A 19,098-nucleotide genomic window follows, 5' to 3' on the forward strand; every position below is an offset into this window, starting at 1 on the left:
TGATACAAAAGAATATTCTCAGAACATAACTTCGATAATCATTAACTTATCCTTACATAGCTCTCACTGCATCAAACCTGGGCTCTTTGGCCGTGAACTTCTGCTTCACGTACACCTCCATGTAATCCCCGAAAACAAACTTGGGGTACAAAGCTGGAGCGTCGTCGTTGCTGATTCCCGGAGTGATGGTGGCCTTCAAGGAGGGGTTGTAGAACGAAGCAATGGAGCGGCGGTTGCCATCGCTGGTCGTGAGCACGCGGTGCCACACGCTCTTGTAGCGACCGTTGCTGAGTACTTCGATCTGGTCTCCGGTGTTGATGACGATGGCATTGGCCACAGGCTGCACATCGATCCACTTCCCATCTTTTAGGATCTGGAGGCCACCAACTTGGTCGTCCTGGAAGAGGAGGATGACACCGCCAGCATCGGTGTGGGCGCGAAGGCCGTTTACGAGGTCCAGGCGCGGGCATGGCGGATAGTGGCTCACCTTGGTGCCGAAGAAGGGCTGGTGCTCACCGTTTCCTGAAAATACTTTCTTGATGTAGCCATTCTCAAACCCCATATTCTCATCCATTACTTCCATCACTTTCTCAGCCAGCTTCCTCAGCTCTTCCCTGTACTCCTTCATGATCTCGCTGCATGAAGAGAGCAAACGTCAACAACTTTGGTGACAACCATCATATTATGAGTAGCAAATCAAAGATCAACAATCCAATTCTTGCGCTGGGGCAGCTAGCTATTCAGCAGTGATTATAATTGACTTTCTAATGTTGTTCATTCGTTTATGTGGAACAGGGAATGGAACAAGCAGCATTGGAGCTTCGTGAATGAAGTACCTGAACTCCGGAGGGTTGGACGGCCATTCGTTGTCGTCCTGGAGAAGGAAAACATCCTCCCAGTCCACGTTATCCAAGCGCTTAACATCGGCCTCTTCCCCTTCTTTGTCCACCAGTTTGTTCAACAGCTGCACTGGTTTGGATCCCTTGAAGCCCTTCGCTCTGAGCCGATAGCACTCCGAGCATACCTTCTTCACGCGATCCAGAAGCTCCACCGGAATCCCATGGTTCACCAGCTGCAAGCACATTAGATTGCTTGGAATAAGTACCAGCATCAAGTTCAGAAGAACCATGGACGGGAGAAAGGAAGAAGATCGGGAACATGAAAGCACATCCTCCATGACAACAGACCTGAAAGAATCCCCATTCTTCACATCCATTGGCAATCTGTGCCAAAGTTTCGGCTCTTTGCTTGCCCTTCAACTTTGAGAAATCAATGACTGGAATGGCCATTTCTAACAAAAGATTTATTTTCTGAGAAGACGGATGCGATGCTTTGGTTGAACTTTGCTTCTTGAGTTCGATGAAAAGAAATGGAGCTACTTGGGGCTTTTTATAGTGCAAAGATTGAGCTTCACTTCAGATCTTACGTACAAATCAAAGGAAGAAACGAGGAAGTATGCCGAGTGTTGTTGGTCAACCTTTCTTTTCCTTGGTTATTAGAAAGAGACAAAGACTTGTTTGTCAACCTTTCTTTTCCTTGGCAAAGACCACAAGTACTTATTAGAAAGAGACAAAGACCACAAGTACTTCCACACGGCAAACCATCCAAATCATATTTGATTCACTCGTGAAATAAATGGACAGAATGATGATATGGCCAGAACGTTCATCACGTTAATAAGGTGGCTTCGGCACGTACGAGACGATCATGGCAGGCTACCAGGATGATTAATATCCAGCTCAGCTTGTGCTGGTTTTGTCATTGGATTGCATCATTTGCAACGTGGGGTTGCTTGACTTGGTCAGAAGAATGTTCATCACGTTAATAAGGTGGCTTCGGCATGTACGAGGCGATCATGGCAGGCTTCCAGAATGATCCATATCCGGCTCAGCTTGTACTGGTTTTGTTATTGGATTGCATCGTTTGCAACGTTTACGAAGAATTCCCAATCCGAATGAACTGCTCGATAAAATCGAGTAAAACATGTTACTTTCCAATTAAGTCTTATATCAATATATCATATTGAATGGATAGATAGAAGAGATGAATGAAGCACACAGATAAGATAATATAATCTTTTTATACTCAAAATAATTTTACTATATAACTCTAAATCGATACCTCTTATGACATAACACACGAAGTCTATGTAGTCTTATCGGATATAATAAATTTAATATATTTAATATGAATTTTTTTTTTTATTTTCAAGAACTAATGGTTAATTTGATTCATTCTACTATAGAGTTTTTAATGTATTTTACTTTTTGATATAATGATGTTTTTCTTGGTGCTTTGAAAGGATAGACAAATTTAATTCTAATAGTCTCTCTCCTAAACTTGTTTTATCTGACTTATCAAATTATTAAAATATTTTAAATTTGAAGAATTTTGAGAGTATATTCAATGCTTATTTAACTTCACTATTCTCTTATAAAGTAAAATATCATATCAACATACTTCTATGATATATTAGATTCTTGACTAAAGTAATTATTAACTTATCAACATAAATCTTCATTAAACTTTTCTCTTGTATATGAAGTATGTGAAATAGTATTATTAAACACAAAAAGTCGTTGCAACATATTATATCTTTCAAGTTGATACAGCAACAATAGATTTTTTTTTAATGATTATATAAATGTAGCTTCACTAAGATAACATTATAAAACTCATTATACTTTTTTCTATCGTTATACCTCCTAGTCCAATCACTATTATGAAATTCAACAAAATATAACTCTTTATATGAAGCATATAACTTATCGTTCGTTTAATATATTATAATATCCTCTTAGTATCCTTCCACTGAGATGCTTTAGAAGTTTCTATCAATCTACTTGTCAATTTAACTTCAAATAATACATCATATCGAGTGCATATGAAAAATTTTAAACATCTAAATGAACATTTATAATAAGTTAGACTAATTTGTTTATATTCTCCTTGGTCAATTTGGTACCATCATTGTATCAATAGGATGATAAACTTTGATAAAAAAAATTATTCAAAGGCTCTTTTCTATAGTGTCTTTCTGGAATAAAATTTTCTTTGCTATTGTTTGACTTCGATGCCCAAGAAATAAATCATTAAGTCCAAGTCTGTTATCTCGAACTCCTTCATTGAGTATTTAAATTTTATAATCATGATAAACCTATTGTGTGTAAAAATTAAATCATTTGAACGAGTCGGCTCTAAGAGGGAGGAGGGTGAATTAGTGCAGTGATAAAAATTATATTTCTAAAAAGTTCTTCGCACGTTGAAAACCGATTTCGGAAATATGCTTATATTGAAAGCATATGGAAGAATGTAGCAAGTAATGAGAATGTAGTTTGCAGTTTAAAGTAAATTGCTTAAAGTAAAGGTAAACCATATTTTTATAGTGATTCGGTCGTCGTGACCTACATCCACTCCATCGATTCCTCTTTCGTCGAGGCCACCGACATCCACTATCGGTCTTCTTTCAATAGGCGAAGACCAACCACCTTTTACAACTCAATTCTCCTTTTATCGAGTTTAGGACTTAGGCAAAATCAGCTAAGTCCGTGATAGATGGTATTAGAGTGGGATAAGCACTCATAGAAACACTTGGCATGCAAACGTGGGGGACCTAGCGGGACTAGGTTGAGGGCAGTCAGCATATGTGCGACCATTTAGGGAAAACAAGTACAGAGATGTAGGGAAAAGGAGTCGCTCGGAGGAGCAAGCATATGATATTGTCATTCAGAGGAATGGCCAACCCTTCACATAAGAGGCACCACGAGAACAAGCAAGCTTGGAAGAATACGGAGCGCACAAAGGTTGGGATGGCTGAGTTTGAGCTACAACTCAATGTTGACAATCGTACTTGATGGTGCTCAAGACAAGTGAGGTGCTTGGTAAATGATGAGACCATGCAAGGTAGAATGAGTTACTCAACGACTAAAAGAGTTGTGCAAAGCTCATAGAGGTGAGGGAAATTGCTAACTCAAAGAATTCGATACTCATGCATGGGCTTGTAAGTAGACGATGGAATGTTCGTGGCCATCCCAAGGTGACTGAAACTCGGCGCCATGGAGCATTGAAACTTTCTCTTCGGCATGTGAAGGATACGTCCATAGGAGGCTGAAGTGTGCAGCGAGTTCAGCATGTTGCTAGGCCTTGTGTGGTGCAATGGTGGCTGTATTGACGTGGAGTTACAATCTAGTAAGTGCGTTTGCAAGAGGCAGAATAATGCGCAGTTTGTTCAGTGAATCAGAGTAGTCCAAGGGGATGGTGATCTCCGAAACGAAGAGAGATGTTGCTCCAATGGGAGAGTTATCTAGGAGGGATAGATCCCGGTTTCTCCAGAGGGAGAATCATGTGCAATAGACTGCATATGTTAAGGAGGAGTACCTCAACAAATAACAACTCCACGAAGATCAATGGACTGAGCAAGCGGCAAGGAGTCGTCACACGATCTCACTTGAGAGAATACATTGCGAGATCAAGTGGGGGAGTGACCCAAAGTAACATAAACGAAGGCACACTTGGAGTCGATATGGAGATCAGACTCAAGGGAGGGCTGACCCATGGAATGGTGGGCACAAGGGCCACCATCAACTCAATGCAAAAACGAGGAGTGGAGCAACTTAGGTGTAACTTGGCGAAGTACCCAAGCCGCATGAAGGGAGCCAGCATAGAAGATGGTTCTATGGAACATGGAGCAGATGCACAATGCTTTCCTTTGACAAAGGTCAAGGACATGAACTCTTGTAGAGGCAAGAGCAGGAACATGTTGTTCCATGGGTCCTTCATTCTAACTGAGTGGACTCATCTTGCGTTGTGCCAAAGACAAAGGGAGCTTCTGGGCACATGCACTTTATCTCAGAGAAGCATTTGATGGAGGAACGAAGGCGACTCAACTTGCGGAGGCAAAGTTGGGTTCAGAAGATCTTGGCACGAGACAAGAGGTTGTGGAGGTGGGTACTCTTGAAGAATATGCCACAGTGTTACTAGTAAAGTTACTAGACATGAAGCGTGCGCAGCAAAGATTATGCTGGTAGGGGCAGAGGCCCAGGATCCAAACAATGGTACACTAATTTTAGCGAAGTCAGTGGACATTGGGAGCTACTAGGCGATAAACTATTCTAGAGCAGTGCTTCATATAGGTGTGACCCAAGAGCGAGTGGATGAAAGTTGATTGCCAAAAGAGCGAACAAAATTGAACGTGGTAGAGACACTATGATGTATTGGCAAAGACCACATATTAATATATCACAATTCGAGTTTATCCTACAAGGATCAGAATGCAATAGAGATGTCACCAGGAGGCGACATGATGTAGCAGATCATGGTGGAACAGTTTATGGTATTGCGATACACACGACATATTCCCATCAGGGACTATAACATACGGAGGTATGATTGGAAGCTACAGGAAGCTCCACTTCGGTGAACAACACGATGACAAGAAGGGCTATGGATTCAAGGTGTGAAGGCCACGGTACCGCAGAGGTGAGTCTTCGTGCATTCATCGAATTTTGCATCGGATGAAAACCTTGGTCATCAACATTTAGGGGTTGTGTTCCACCAAGGGAAAAGTTCGAATGCAAGTACTATATAACTATAGTCCCTTATCCATCTAATATCCAAGTGACTATATATCGGGCATGGTGCTATCAGACACATATGATTTCTACTCGAGTCTCGCTCTAATCGGATTCTCCTAGAGAACTATTTCTCTCTCAATCCGAATGACCCTAGCTAGGGATTTGCCTAAGCAAGTACACATGGGATAATCCTCTCATGACACCTAAACTGGATGATCCTCTATCAATACTCAATAGTCCTTGTAAGGTTGGCGACCACTCCCGATGACCGGCTGTGCTAGATCTGGAACCTCTAGACCTATAAGTCCAATATCAAAGATTGAAGTACTCATATAGGACATCTTTGGTATCTCAAGTCTAAGGACCAGATACACCACTAGGACTATGGAATCACTATCTAATAATAAGACATCATCAACCATCTAGCATTTTGTAAGCGGCTCAATTAGTAAACTCATTCTTCAATGAGCACCTATACTATATCTCTAGTGTCCCCACACGAGCAGCTATGAGACTAGTTGCATCCATCATATGGATGGGTATACAACACAACAGTCTATCCGGTTATCTCGATGTCCCTCTCGAGTAACCTATGACAAGGATTATTTAGGATCTGTGATTAAAGTCGAATCGGTCTCATTATCGTGATCTCATCACGATCCGATTCTCATTGTATAGATCCATAGACATTACAATATATTCAAGCAACAAGCAATATAAAGTGATAAAATGTCAAATAATAATAAGCAAAAAGACTATGTGTCAAGTCACACGGGTCATCACTCAAGAGATTGGCTTGCAGGGCACCTATGACTAGCATATGCAACTTGAGGGATTCGTGTCCAAGTAGTATCCAGATAAGGTGTGCATGTTGCTTAAGTCCATTTATAAACTAAAGCAGGCTTCCCGAAGTTGGAACATAAGATTTGATGAGGCGATCAGATCTTATGACTTCGTTAAGAATGAAGATGAGCCTTACGTATATAAAAAGGTAAGTGGGAGCTGTTGGGAAATCATGGGGGCGACATCACATGTGCAGCGAAAGAACAAGAAAATAAAATCCCCGATTCCCAAAGAGATGTTCGTCATCGTGCGAAGATTGGTGCACAAAATCCGCGAAACTTAAAATCTGCGTATAGAGTAGGTTGTGTTACCTAGGGAGATCGTATATCCCTGTTTCCTTGCAGATCCTTAGGAGGGGGTGAAGGAGGTCAAGCGTCCTCCTCTCTAGCGGTGATCCACACAGCAGGGTTGCGACGACACTCCTCAAAACTCCAGGCCTGCTCTGAGGTGGAGAGGAAGAGGAGAATAGGAAAAGCAAGCAAAGGCTCTAGCCTATGAGGCTCTGAATTCCTCCTATTTATAGAGGTCCCCTATCAAACCCTAATGGGTCCTCCCCTAGTGGGTATTGGATCTGTATCCAATAAGACAAGGGCTCCGTCGGATATCTCATATCCGAACCTCTACTCATCGCAATGCCTACCATATGTGTGTGACCCTCTAGGCCCAATATCGAGCTGGCCATGAGTCATACCCGTCAGAACTCCTTCTAACTCAGTGAATTATTATCTCTGTAATAATTTACTTGACTCAACGACTACGGACGTGTTGGGAAATCATTGGGGGGCGACATTATATGCGCAGCGGAAGAACAAGAAAACAAAAATCCCCGATTCCCAAAAAGATGTTCGTCGTCGTGCGAAGATTGGTGCGTAAAAATCCGCAAAACACAAAACTGCATATAGAGATTGTGTTACCTAGGGAGATCGTATATCCCTGTTTCCTTGCAGATCCTTAGGAGAGGGTGAAGGAGGTCAAGCGTCCTCCTTTCTAGCGGTGATCCACATAGTAGGGTTGCGACGACGCTCCTCAAAACTCCAGGCCTACTCTGAGGTGGAGAGGGAGAGGAGAATAGGAAAGGCAAGCAAAGACTCTAGCCTCTGAGGCTGTGAATCCCTCCTATTTATAGAGATCCCGTGTCAAACCCTAATGGGTCCTTCCTTAGTGGGTATTGGATCTGCGTCCAATAAGACAAGGGCTCCGTCGGATATCTCATATCCGAACCTCTACTCATCGCAATGCCTACCATATGTGTGTGACCCTCTAGGCCCAATATCGAGATGGCCGTGAGTCATACCTGTCAGAACTCCTTCTAACTCAATGAATTATTATCTCTGTAATAATTCACTCGACTCATCGACTACGGACGTACTAGGCCACTACGCCGTAGTCCCCAAACGATACAGGGGAATCCAATCCATTGGACCTGTCTGTCCTCAGTTACCATGTACCTATAGTCCCTCATCCATCTAATATCCCAGAGACCGTATATCGAGCATGGTGCTATCAGACCCATACGGTTTCTACTCGAGTCTCGCTCTGATCGGATTCTCCCGGAGAACTCTTTCTCTCTCAACCCGAATGACCCTGGCCAGGGATTTGTCTGAGCAAGAACACATAGGATATTCCTCTCATGACGCCGAGAGTGGATGATCCTCTATTGACACTCAATAGCCCTCGTAAGGTCGACTACCACTCCCAATGACCAGCTGTACTAGATCTGAGGACAGCCAAACCTATAAGTATGGTATCAAAGAGTAGAGCACTCATACAGGACATCCTTGGTGTCTCAAGTCTAAGGACCAGATACACCACTAGGACTACGGAATCACTGTATGACAATAAGGCATCATCAACCATCCAGCATTCCGTAAGCGGATCAATCAGTAAACTCATTCTCCAATGAGCACCTATACTGTATCCCTAGTGTCCCTACACGAGCAGCTATGAGACCAGCTGCATCCATCATATGGACGGGTATATAGCACACCAGTCTATCCGGTTATCACGATGTCCCTCTCGAGTAACCTATGACCGGGATTATTTAGGATATGTGTTTAAAGGTGAATCGATCTCATTATCGTGATCTCATCACGATCCGATTCCCATTGCACAAATCCAAGGACATCACAATATATATATGCATCTATGCAATAGTTATAAAGTGATATACGCCAAAATATAATAAGCAAAAGATTCTGTATCAAGTCATACGTGCCATCACTCACGTGATTGGCTTGCTGGGCACCTATGACTAGCAATCTCCCACTTGACCTAAAGCCAATCACCTATGTGTCTGATCCCCATCAGACTCCTGTGACGCTCATAGACAATATAAGACAACGACTTTGTTAGTGGATCTGCAATGTTATCTTCGGATGGAACTCTTTCCACTACTACATCTCCTCGGGTTACGATCTCTCTTATAAGCTAGAACCTCCTCAGAACACTTTTGATGAGACCCGGGTTCCCTTATTTGAGTAATCACCCCATAGTTGTCGCAATATAAGGAAGTCGACTTGTCGCTATCTATATCGACTCCCAAATCTGTGATGAACTTCTTCACCCAGACTCCCTCCTTTGCTGCATCTAATGCGGCAATGTACTCCGCCTCTGTGGTTAAGTCAGTAGTGGTATCTTGCTTGGAACTCTTCCAGCATACTGCTCCTCCATTCAAGGTGTACACATACCCTGAATTCGACTTGCTATCATCGACATCAGACTGAAAACTTGAGTCAGTGTAGCCTTCAACCTTAAGGCTATTACCTCCATATACTAGTAAAAGATCCTTAGTCCTTCTCAAGTACTTAAGGATACACTTTACTGCTTTCCAGTGCTCCAAGCCTGGATCCGCCTGATACCTGCTCGTGACACTCAGAGCATACGCTATATCAGGCTTAGTACATAGCATGGCATACATGATAGACCCTATTGCTGAGGCATAAGGTATCATATTCATGTTTGCCCTTTGGAATTTTCCATGCCAAACCTTTTGACAATGGTTTCTATGTACCTGGACTGGGACAAGCCAAGCATCCTCTTGGATCTATCTCTATAGATTCTAATCCCCAAGATATAGGATGCTTCCCCTAAGTCCTTTATGGAGAAGTGTCTAGATAACCAAGTCTTTATTGTGGATTGCATTCCTACATCATTCCCAATGATGAGGATGTCATCCACATATAACACAAAAAAGGTGATAGCGCTCCCACTTACCTTCCTGTATACACAAGGCTCATCTTCGTTCTTAACGAAGTCATAAGATCTGATTGCCTCATCAAATCTTATGTTCCAACTTCGGGAAGCTTGCTTTAGTCCATAAATGGATCTAAGCAACCTACACACCTTATCTAGGCAGTTCTTGGACACGAATCCCTCAGGTTGCATCATATACACCTCCTCCTCGAGGTTCCCGTTGAGGAATGCGGTTTTCATACCATCTGCCAGATCTCATAATCATAGTGTGCTGCAATAGCCAATAGAATTCTGATGGATTTTAGCATTGCTACGGGTGAGAAAGTTTCATTGTAGTCAACACCTTGCCTTTGACGATACCCCTTAGCCACTAGCCTTGCTTTATAGGTCTCTACCTTTCCATCTACTCCGATCTTTTTCTTAAAGATCCATTTGCAACCGATGGGTACAATACCTTCGGGCGCATCAACTAGGTTCCAAACCTTATTGGAGTACATAGAATCCATATCAGAATTCATGGCTTCTTGCCACTTCCCGGAGTCTATACTCATAATAGCCTCCTCGTAGGTCTGAGGATCAATATCCTCAGCATCCTCTCCTCTAATATGTCCCACATATCTCTCAGGAGGATGAGATACTCTATCAGACCTGCGTAAAGTTGAAACTTGTGTATTAGGTACCTGAACAGACTCGGGCTGTAGAGTGGTGCTTGAGCTTGGTTCTCTAACTTCGCTCAACTCTATCATTCTCCCACTGTCTCCGCCAAGAATGTGTTCCTTCTCAAGGAACACTGCTCTCTTAGCTACAAAGACCTTTTGTCCTCGAGATGATAGAAATAATACCCACAAGTTTCCTTGGGGTATCCCACAAATATGCATCGCTCTGTCCTTGATTCTAACTTATCGGGGTTGTGTCTTTTAACGTGGGCTGGGCAGCCCCAAATCTTAACAACCTTAAGATCAGGCTTCTTCCCTTTCCATATCTCATATGGTGTAGACACTACCGACTTAGTTGGAACTCTGTTCAGAAGGTAAGCTGCGGTTTCTATAGCATATCCCTAGAATAAGATGGGTAGGTCAGCGAAACTCATCATGGACCATACCATATCTAATAGCGTACGATTCCTCCTTCCAAAGACACCATTGAGCTGAGGTGTATAAGGAGGTGTCCATTGGGATAATATCCCATGGTCCTTGAGGAACTGAGTAAACTCTGTACTTAAGTACTCACATCCTCGATCTGATCGAAGAGTTTTGATACTCTTTCCAGTCTGGTTCTCCACCTCATTCTTATACTTTCTGAATTTCTCAAAGGCCTCGGACTTGTACTTTATTAAGTACACATATCCATACCTTGAGAAATCATCAGTAAATGTAATGAAGTAGGAGTAACCTCCAATGGCATGAGTTGACATGGGTCCACATACATCACTATGTATGAGTTTAAACAACTCAGTGGCTCTCTCTCCAGTTCCACTAAATGGAGATTTGGTCAGTTTTCCACGAATGCAAGGCTCACAAGTTGCATATGACACATAGTCGAATGGATCTAGATATCCATCATTTAGCAACTTTTGAATCCTTCTTTCATGGATGTGACCTAGCCTACAATGCCACAGGTATGCACTGTTCAACTCATCTCGTTTCCTTTTGGACACATTTACATTCATGATATGTGGAGTGGTGTCTAACATAGATAAACCATTATGCAATGTTCCTTTCGTGATGATCTTATCATCTAATAATATCGAACAACCATTGTTCTCAAAAACAAATTTATATCCACTAACTGTTAAACATGAAATGGAGATAATTTTTTGATAATAGAAGGAACAAAATAACATGCATCTAATGCAATAAAAGCTCCACTAGGCAGATGTAGGGCGACCTCGCCAACAGCTAATACAGCAACTTTTGCTCCATTACCCATCTTGAGGTCCATCTCGCCTCTCTCTAGTCTCCTAGGCCTTGCCAGAACCTGCAACGAATTGCATATATGATAAGCACTACCGGTATCCAATACCCATGTGTTATCATAAGAGTCTGACAAATGGAGACTGATCATGAATGTACCTGAAGCTTCATCAAGCTTTTGTTTCGCCCTTTCTGTAAGGTACTCTTTGCAGTTTCTCTTCCAGTGCCCATCTTTACCACAGTGGAAGCACTGGCCTTTGTCCTTTGTTGGGTCTTTCTTAGCAACCTTTGCTTTACCTTGTTTGCCCTTGCCCTTTCCCTTCTTAAGGGACCTTTCTGCTTTCCTTTTCTTTCTGGTCTCACTAGTGTAGAGAACTAGCTTCTCTTTCTTAATAGTACTCTATGCCTCCCTCAACATATTGAGGAGCTCTGGGAGAGTCACCTCAAGCTTGTTCATATTAAAATTCATTATTAACTATGAAAAGGAATATGGTAGAGACTGAAGCACAATGTCCACACACAAGTTATCCTCTAGGACCATTCCTAGACCTGTGAGTTTCTCTATCCTCTCAATCATCTTTAGGACATGGTTCTGAACCGGTGTCCCCTCAGTCATCCTAGCGCGGAAAAGGCTCTTGGATATCTCATATCGTTGAGTCCTTCCCTGTTCCTCAAACAATTTGTGGACATGTAGGAGAATGGATCTGGCATCCATCTTTTCATGTTGTCTCTGTAACTCTGGAGTCATAGAGCCCAACATATAGCACTGAGCAAGAGTGGAGTCATCAATATACTTCACGTAGCGAGCGATCTCATCCTCGCTTGCCCCTTCTTCGGGCGTAGGCATCACTGTATCAAGGACATACACAATTTTCTCCGCTGTGAGAACAATTCTCAAGTTATAGAGCCAATCCGTATAATTTAGACCAGTGAGGCGGTTGACATCAAGTATGCCACGTAAGGGATTTGAAAGCGACATTTTCTGAAAATAAAGATGTAGCAGAAATGAATAACATGTAGATTTTGCAAGAAATAAACTATCAAGATATAGACTTCTATCTTAATATGCTCCCACTATTTTACTATCGAGTCAGGCGACACCCTCAGCACGTAAAACGGAAGTCTCCGGCAGACTTCTAGTGGGGATCAGGATCCAATCAGCGTCTTAGTGTAATCTCGAGGGACTCGACCAATCACACTAAGCCTAAAAAGGTAGGCAACTCTTGCCGATCACAACTCCTTGTGATTCCCGTCCTGTTCGGCCTCCGAATCACCATGGCCTCGAGGGACTCGACCGACCACGATGCTCGGTTAAGTCAACACCTTCGTTACAAGATGAGTCTGATTTGATGATATACCCTCGAGGGACTCGACCAAGCATACCATGCCCTCAGGTCACCGGTGACATCTCTATGTCGTAAGCAAGATAGCGAATCGCGATATAGGTGAGTCTCGAGGGACTCGACCAACTCAACCTACACCGGGAATCGGTTCCTACTCATAACGATGGAAGGCCACGTGGGTCAATCTAATTGCCTTACGTTTACCGACTTAATATTATCGAGAGATATTTCTATAATTTGGTCTCCTAATATGACATGTCACACATATACATATTTAATATATATCTACATCGCATGCAAATATATATACATATCTAATATGTGTATAAGCAATCACACCAGATGATCATGGACCACAACCTAATATGATTAGGCCCGAGCCAGTAGGCCTAATCACTCACATCAAGATCTATGTGTGCAACGGTGCATCTCCATGCCCTGTGATCGTCAATCTCGTCCTCGTCGGTTTCGTCGACATCTTGATGCATCTCCATGCAACACGATCGTCCGTCTCGTGGGTCCCGCTATCGCATCCACGCTCCCGCTACGCCTCCTCATGTGATTACAACTTAATCATAGGTACGCAGGCCCGACAATAAACGAGAAATAGAATGGAGGTTCGCAGACCTCAATAATAATAATCACAAGTACACATATCACACGGTCCATGATCATCCGTCCACATATCATACATCACATGTATAAATAATCATCATCATGTAGGACTACTAGATAATAATAAAAATAATAATCAACTAAACCTTTTAATTAATTAATATTTTTCTGAAATCAGGGACATGTAGGGAATTTCTCAATTCCTAAGGGTATTTTCATAATTTGGACAAAAGACAGAAACTGGAATTTCTCAAATTTCGAGGGGCAAAACTATCTTTTTCCCAGAAAACCCTAATTCCCTCTTTCTGCTGCCGCTGCCGCCGCTGCCACCCTGCTGGCGGTGGCCTGTGCGGCGGGCGAGGGCGCTGCCCTCGCTTGCAGGCGGCACGCCCGCTGGTGGCGCTGCCGCTGCAGGTGAGCTCCACTTTCGGGCGCCGCTGCCTCCACAGGCGGTGTTGTCCCGCCGGGCGGCCGCCCCTGTGGGGGGGGGTTTCGCCCGCGGGAGCAGCGCCGGCAGGCGCCGCTGCCCTGCGGCGCCTCTGCCCGTGGGCTGCCAGCCCCGCCAGCAGCAAGCATGCTGCAAGCAGACCGCCGGCCGGCTGCTGCAGGCATAGTGTTTGCACATGCGCCAGCGCTGTGCTGCCTGGCTGCGGTTGCGGCTGCCGCTGCAGGTGGCTGCAGGCATGCAGATCGAGGGCAGCAACTGTTGCTGCCCTTCCTCGCTTTTGCGTCAACGATTTTGACGTCAAAATTCTTCCTAAACACAATACACGCAGTTCAAAACCAATCATTCGCACGAACAACCTGGCTCTGATACCACTGTTGAGAAATCATTGGGGGGCGACATCATATGCGCAGCGGAAGAACAAGAAAACAAAAATCCCCGATTCCCAAAAAGATGTTCGTCGTCGTGCGAAGATTGGTGCGCAAAAATCCGCAAAACACAAAACTGCGTATAGAGATTGTGTTACCTAGGGAGATCGTATATCCTTGTTTCCTTGCAGATCCTTAGGAGAGGGTGAAGGAGGTTAAGCGTCCTCCTCTCTAGCGGTGATCCACACAGCAGAGTTGCGACGACGCTCCTCAAAACTCCAGGCCTACTCTGAGGTGGAGAGGGAGAGGAGAATAGGAAAGGCAAGCAAAGACTCTAGCCTATGAGGCTGTGAATCCCTCCTATTTATAGAGATCCCGTGTCAAACCCTAATGGGTCCTTCCTTAGTGGGTAATGAATCTGCATCCAATAAGACAAGGGCTCCGTTGGATATCTCATATCCGAACCTCTACTCATCGCAATGCCTACCATATGTGTGTGACCCTCTAGGCCCAATATCGAGCTGGCCGTGAGTCATACCTGTTAGAACTCCATCTAACTCAATGAATTATTATCTCTGTAATAATTCACTCGACTCATCGACTACGGACGTACTAGGCCACTACGCCGTAGTCCCCAAACGATACAGGGGAATCCAATCCATTGGACCTGTCTGTCCTCAGTTACCATGTACCTATAGTCCCTCATCCATCTAATATCCCAGAGACCGTATATCGAGCATGGTGCTGTCAGACCCATACGGTTTCTACTCGAGTCTCGCTCTAATCGGATTCTCCCGGAGAACTCTTTCTCTCTCAACCCGAATGACCCTGGCCAGGGATTTGTTTGAGCAAGAACACATAGGATATTCCTCTCATGACGCCGAGAGTGGATGATCCTCTATTGACACTCAATAGCCCTCGTAAGGTCGACTTGCTAGTCATAAGTGCCCAGCAAGCCAATCACGTGAGTGATGGCACGTGTGACTTGATACAGAATCTTTTTGCTTATTATATTTTGGCATATATCACTTTATAACTATTGCATAAATGCATATATATTGTGATGTCCTTGGATTTGTGCAATGGGAATCGGATCGTGATGAGATCACGATAATGAAATCGATTCACCTTTAAACACATATCCTAAATAATCCCGGTCATAGGTTACTCGAGAGGGACATCGTGATAACCGGATAGACTGGTGTGCTGTATACCCGTCCATATGATGGATGCAGCTGGTCTCATAGCTGCTCGTGTAGGGACACTAGGGATACAGTACAGGTGCTCATTGGAGAATGAGTTCACTGATTGATCCGCTTACGGAATGCTGGATGGTTGATGATGCCTTATTGTCAGACAACGATTCCGTAGTCCTAGTGGTGTATCTGGTTCTTAGACTTGAGACACCAAGGATGTCCTGTATGAGTGCTCCACTCTTTGATACCAGACTTCTAGGTTTGGCTGTTCCCAGATCTAGTACAGCTGGTCATTGGGAGTGGTAGTCGACCTTACGAGGGCTATTGAGTGTCGATAGAGGATCATCCACTCTCGGTATCATGAGAGGAATATCTCATGTGTTCTTGCTCAGACAAATCCCTGGCCAGGGTCATTCGGGTTGAGAGAGAAAGAGTTCTCCGGGAGAATCCGATTAGAGCGAGACTCGAGTAGAAACCGTATGGGTCTGACAGCACCATGCTCGATATACGGTCTCTGGGATATTAGATGGATGAGGGACTATAGGTACATGGTAACTGAGGACAGACAGGTCCAATGGATTGGATTCCCCTGTATCGTCTGGGGACTACGGCGTAGTGGCCTAGTACTTCCGTAGTCGATGAGTCGAGTGAATTATTACAGAGATAATAATTCACTGAGTTAGAAGGAGTTCTGACAGGTATGACTCACGGCCAGCTCGATATTGGGCCTAGAGGGTCACACACATATGGTAGGCATTGCGATGAGTAGAGGTTCGGATATGAGATATCCGACGGAGCCCTTGTCTTATTGGATGCAGATCCAATACCCACTAGGGAAAGGACCCATTAGGGTTTTGACACGGGATCTCTATAAATAGGAGGGATTCACAGCCTCATAGGCTAGAGTCTTTGCTTGCCCTTCCTATTCTCCTCTCCCTCTCCACCTCAGAGTAGGCCTGGAGTTTTGAGGAGCGTCGTCGCAACCCTGCTGTATGGATCACCGCTAGAGAGGAGGACGCTTGACCTCCTTCACCCTCTCCTAAGGATCTGCAAGGAAACAGGGATATACGATCTCCCTAGGTAACACAATCTCTATACGCAGTTTTGTGTTTTTGCGGATTTTGCGCACCAATCTTCGCACGACGATGAACATCCTTTTGGGAATCGGGGATTTTTGTTTTCTTGTTCTTCCGCTGCGCATATGATGTCGCCCCCCCTATGATTTCTGAACAGTGGTATCAGAGCCAGGTTGTTCGTGCGAATGATTGGTTTTTGAACTGCGTGTGTTGTGTTTAGGAAGAATATTGACGTCAAAATCGTTGACGCAAAAGCAAGGAAGGGCAGCAACAGTTGCTGCCCTCGATCTGCATGCCTGCAGCCACCTGCAGCGGCAACCGCAGCCAGGCAGCACAGCGCCGGCGCATGCGCCGGCGCTATGCCTGCAGCAGCCGGCCGGCGGTCTGCTTGCAGCAGGCTTGCTGCCGACGGGGCTGGCAACCCACGGGCAGAGGCGCCGCAGGGCAGCGGCGCCTGCCGCCGAAAGGAAGCGGCGCCTGCCGCCGCAGGGCAGCGACGCGCGACGCCTGCCGCCGCTACTCCCGCGGGCGAAACCCCCCCACAGGGGCGGCCGCCCGGCGGGACAGCACCGCCTGCGGAGGCAGCGACGCCCGAAGGGGGAGCCCACCTGCAGCGACGCCTGCCGCCGCTACTCCCGCGGGCGAAACCCCCCTCACAGGGGCGGCCGCCTGGCGGGACAGCACCGCCCGCGGAGGCGGCGGCGCCCGAAGAGGGCGCCCACCCGCAGCGGCATCGCCGCCAGCGGGCGTGCCGCCTGCAGGCGAGGGCAGTGCCCTCGCCCCGCCGCACAGGCGCCGCCGGCAGGGTGGCGGCGGCGGCAGCAGCGAAAAGGGGAAAGGGTATTAGGGTTTTCTGCGCAAAAGACAGTTTTGCCCCTCGGAATTTGAGAAATTCCAGTTTCTGTCTTTTGTCCAAATTACGAAAATACCCTTAGGAATTGAGAAATTCCCTATATATCCCTGATTTCAGAAAATATTAATTAATTAAAAGGTTTAGTTGATTATTATTTTTATTATTATCTAGTAGTCCTACATGATAATGATTATTTATACATGTGATGTATGATGAGTGGACGGATGATCATGGACCGTGTGATGTGTGTACTTGTGATTATTATTATTGAGGTCTGCGAACCTCCATTATATTTCTCGTTTATTGTCGGGCCTGCGTGCCTATGATTAAGTTGTAATCACATGAGGAGGCGCAGCGGGAGCGTGGAAGCCATAGCGGGACCCACGAGACGGACGATCATGCATGGAGATGCATCAAGATATCGACGGAACCGACGAGGACGAGATGGACGATCACAAGGCATGGAGATGCACCGTTGCACACATAGATCTTGATGTGAGTGATTAGGCCTACTGGCTCGGGCCTAATCATATTAGGTTGTGGTCCATGATCATCTGGTGTGATTGCTTATACATATACTAGATATGTATATATATTTGCATGCGATGTAGATATATATTAAATATGTATATGTGTGACATGTCATATTAGGAGACCAAATCATAGAAACATCTCTCGATAATATTAAGTCGGTAAACGTGAGGCAATTAGATTGACCCACGTGGCCTTCCATCGTTATGAGTAGGAACCGAATCCCGGTGTAGGTTGAGTTGGTCGAGTCCCTCGAGACTCACCTATATCGCGATTCGCTATCTTGCTTACGACATAGAGATGTCACCGGTGACCTGAGGGCATGATATGCTTGGTCGAGTCCCTCGAGGGTATATCATCAAATCAGACTCATCTTGTAACGAAGGTGTTGACTTAACCGAGCATCATGGTTGGTCGAGTCCCTCGAGGCCATGGTGATTCGGAGGCCGAACAGGACGGGAATCACAAGGAGTTGTGATCGGCAAGAGTTGTCTACCTTTTAGGCTTAGTGTGATTGGTCGAGTCCCTCGAGGTTACACTAAGACGCTGATTGGATCCTGATCCCCACTATAAGTCTGCCGGAGACTTCCGTTTCACGTGCTGAGGGTGTCGCGTGACTCGTTAGTAAAATAGTGGGAGCATATTAAGATAGAAGTCCATATCTTGATAGTTTATTTCTTGCAAAATTTGCATGTTATTCATTTTTGCTACATCTTTATTTTCAGAAAATGTCGCTTTCAAATCCCTTACGTGGCATACTTGATGTCAACCGCCTCACTGGTCCAAATTATACGGATTGGCTCCGTAACTTGAGAATTGTTCTCACAGCGGAGAAAATCGTGTACGTCCTTGATACAGTGATGCCTACGCCCGAAGAAGGGGCAAGCGAGGATGAGATCGCTCGCTACGTGAAGTACATTGATGACTCCACTCTTGCTCAGTGCTATATGTTGGGCTCTATGACTCCAGAGTTACAGAGACAACATGAAAAGATGGATGCCAGATCCATTCTCCTACATGTCCGTAAATTGTTTGAGGAACAGGGAAGGACTCAACGATATGAGATATCCAAGAGCCTTTTCCGCGCTAGGATGACTGAGGGGACACCGGTTCAGAACCATGTCCTAAAGATGATTGAGTGGATAGAGAA

General features: G+C 44.9%; 1 protein-coding gene across 1 annotated transcript; it reads right to left on the minus strand.

The window, feature by feature from the left end:
* On the minus strand, nt 1-1,358 carry LOC135587631 (1-aminocyclopropane-1-carboxylate oxidase-like). Its single transcript, XM_065079251.1, has 3 exons — nt 1,188-1,358; nt 837-1,072; nt 1-635 (listed from the first exon to the last, which is right to left on the minus strand). The coding sequence occupies exons 1-3, from the start codon at nt 1,287-1,289 to the stop codon at nt 53-55; spliced, it is 921 nt and encodes a 306-aa protein (XP_064935323.1). The 5' UTR covers nt 1,290-1,358; the 3' UTR covers nt 1-52.
* Between the last annotated feature and the right edge of the window lie 17,740 nt (nt 1,359-19,098).

Source organism: Musa acuminata, chromosome BXJ1-8, assembly GCF_036884655.1.
Source record: "Musa acuminata AAA Group cultivar baxijiao chromosome BXJ1-8, Cavendish_Baxijiao_AAA, whole genome shotgun sequence".
NCBI lineage: Eukaryota > Viridiplantae > Streptophyta > Magnoliopsida > Zingiberales > Musaceae > Musa > Musa acuminata.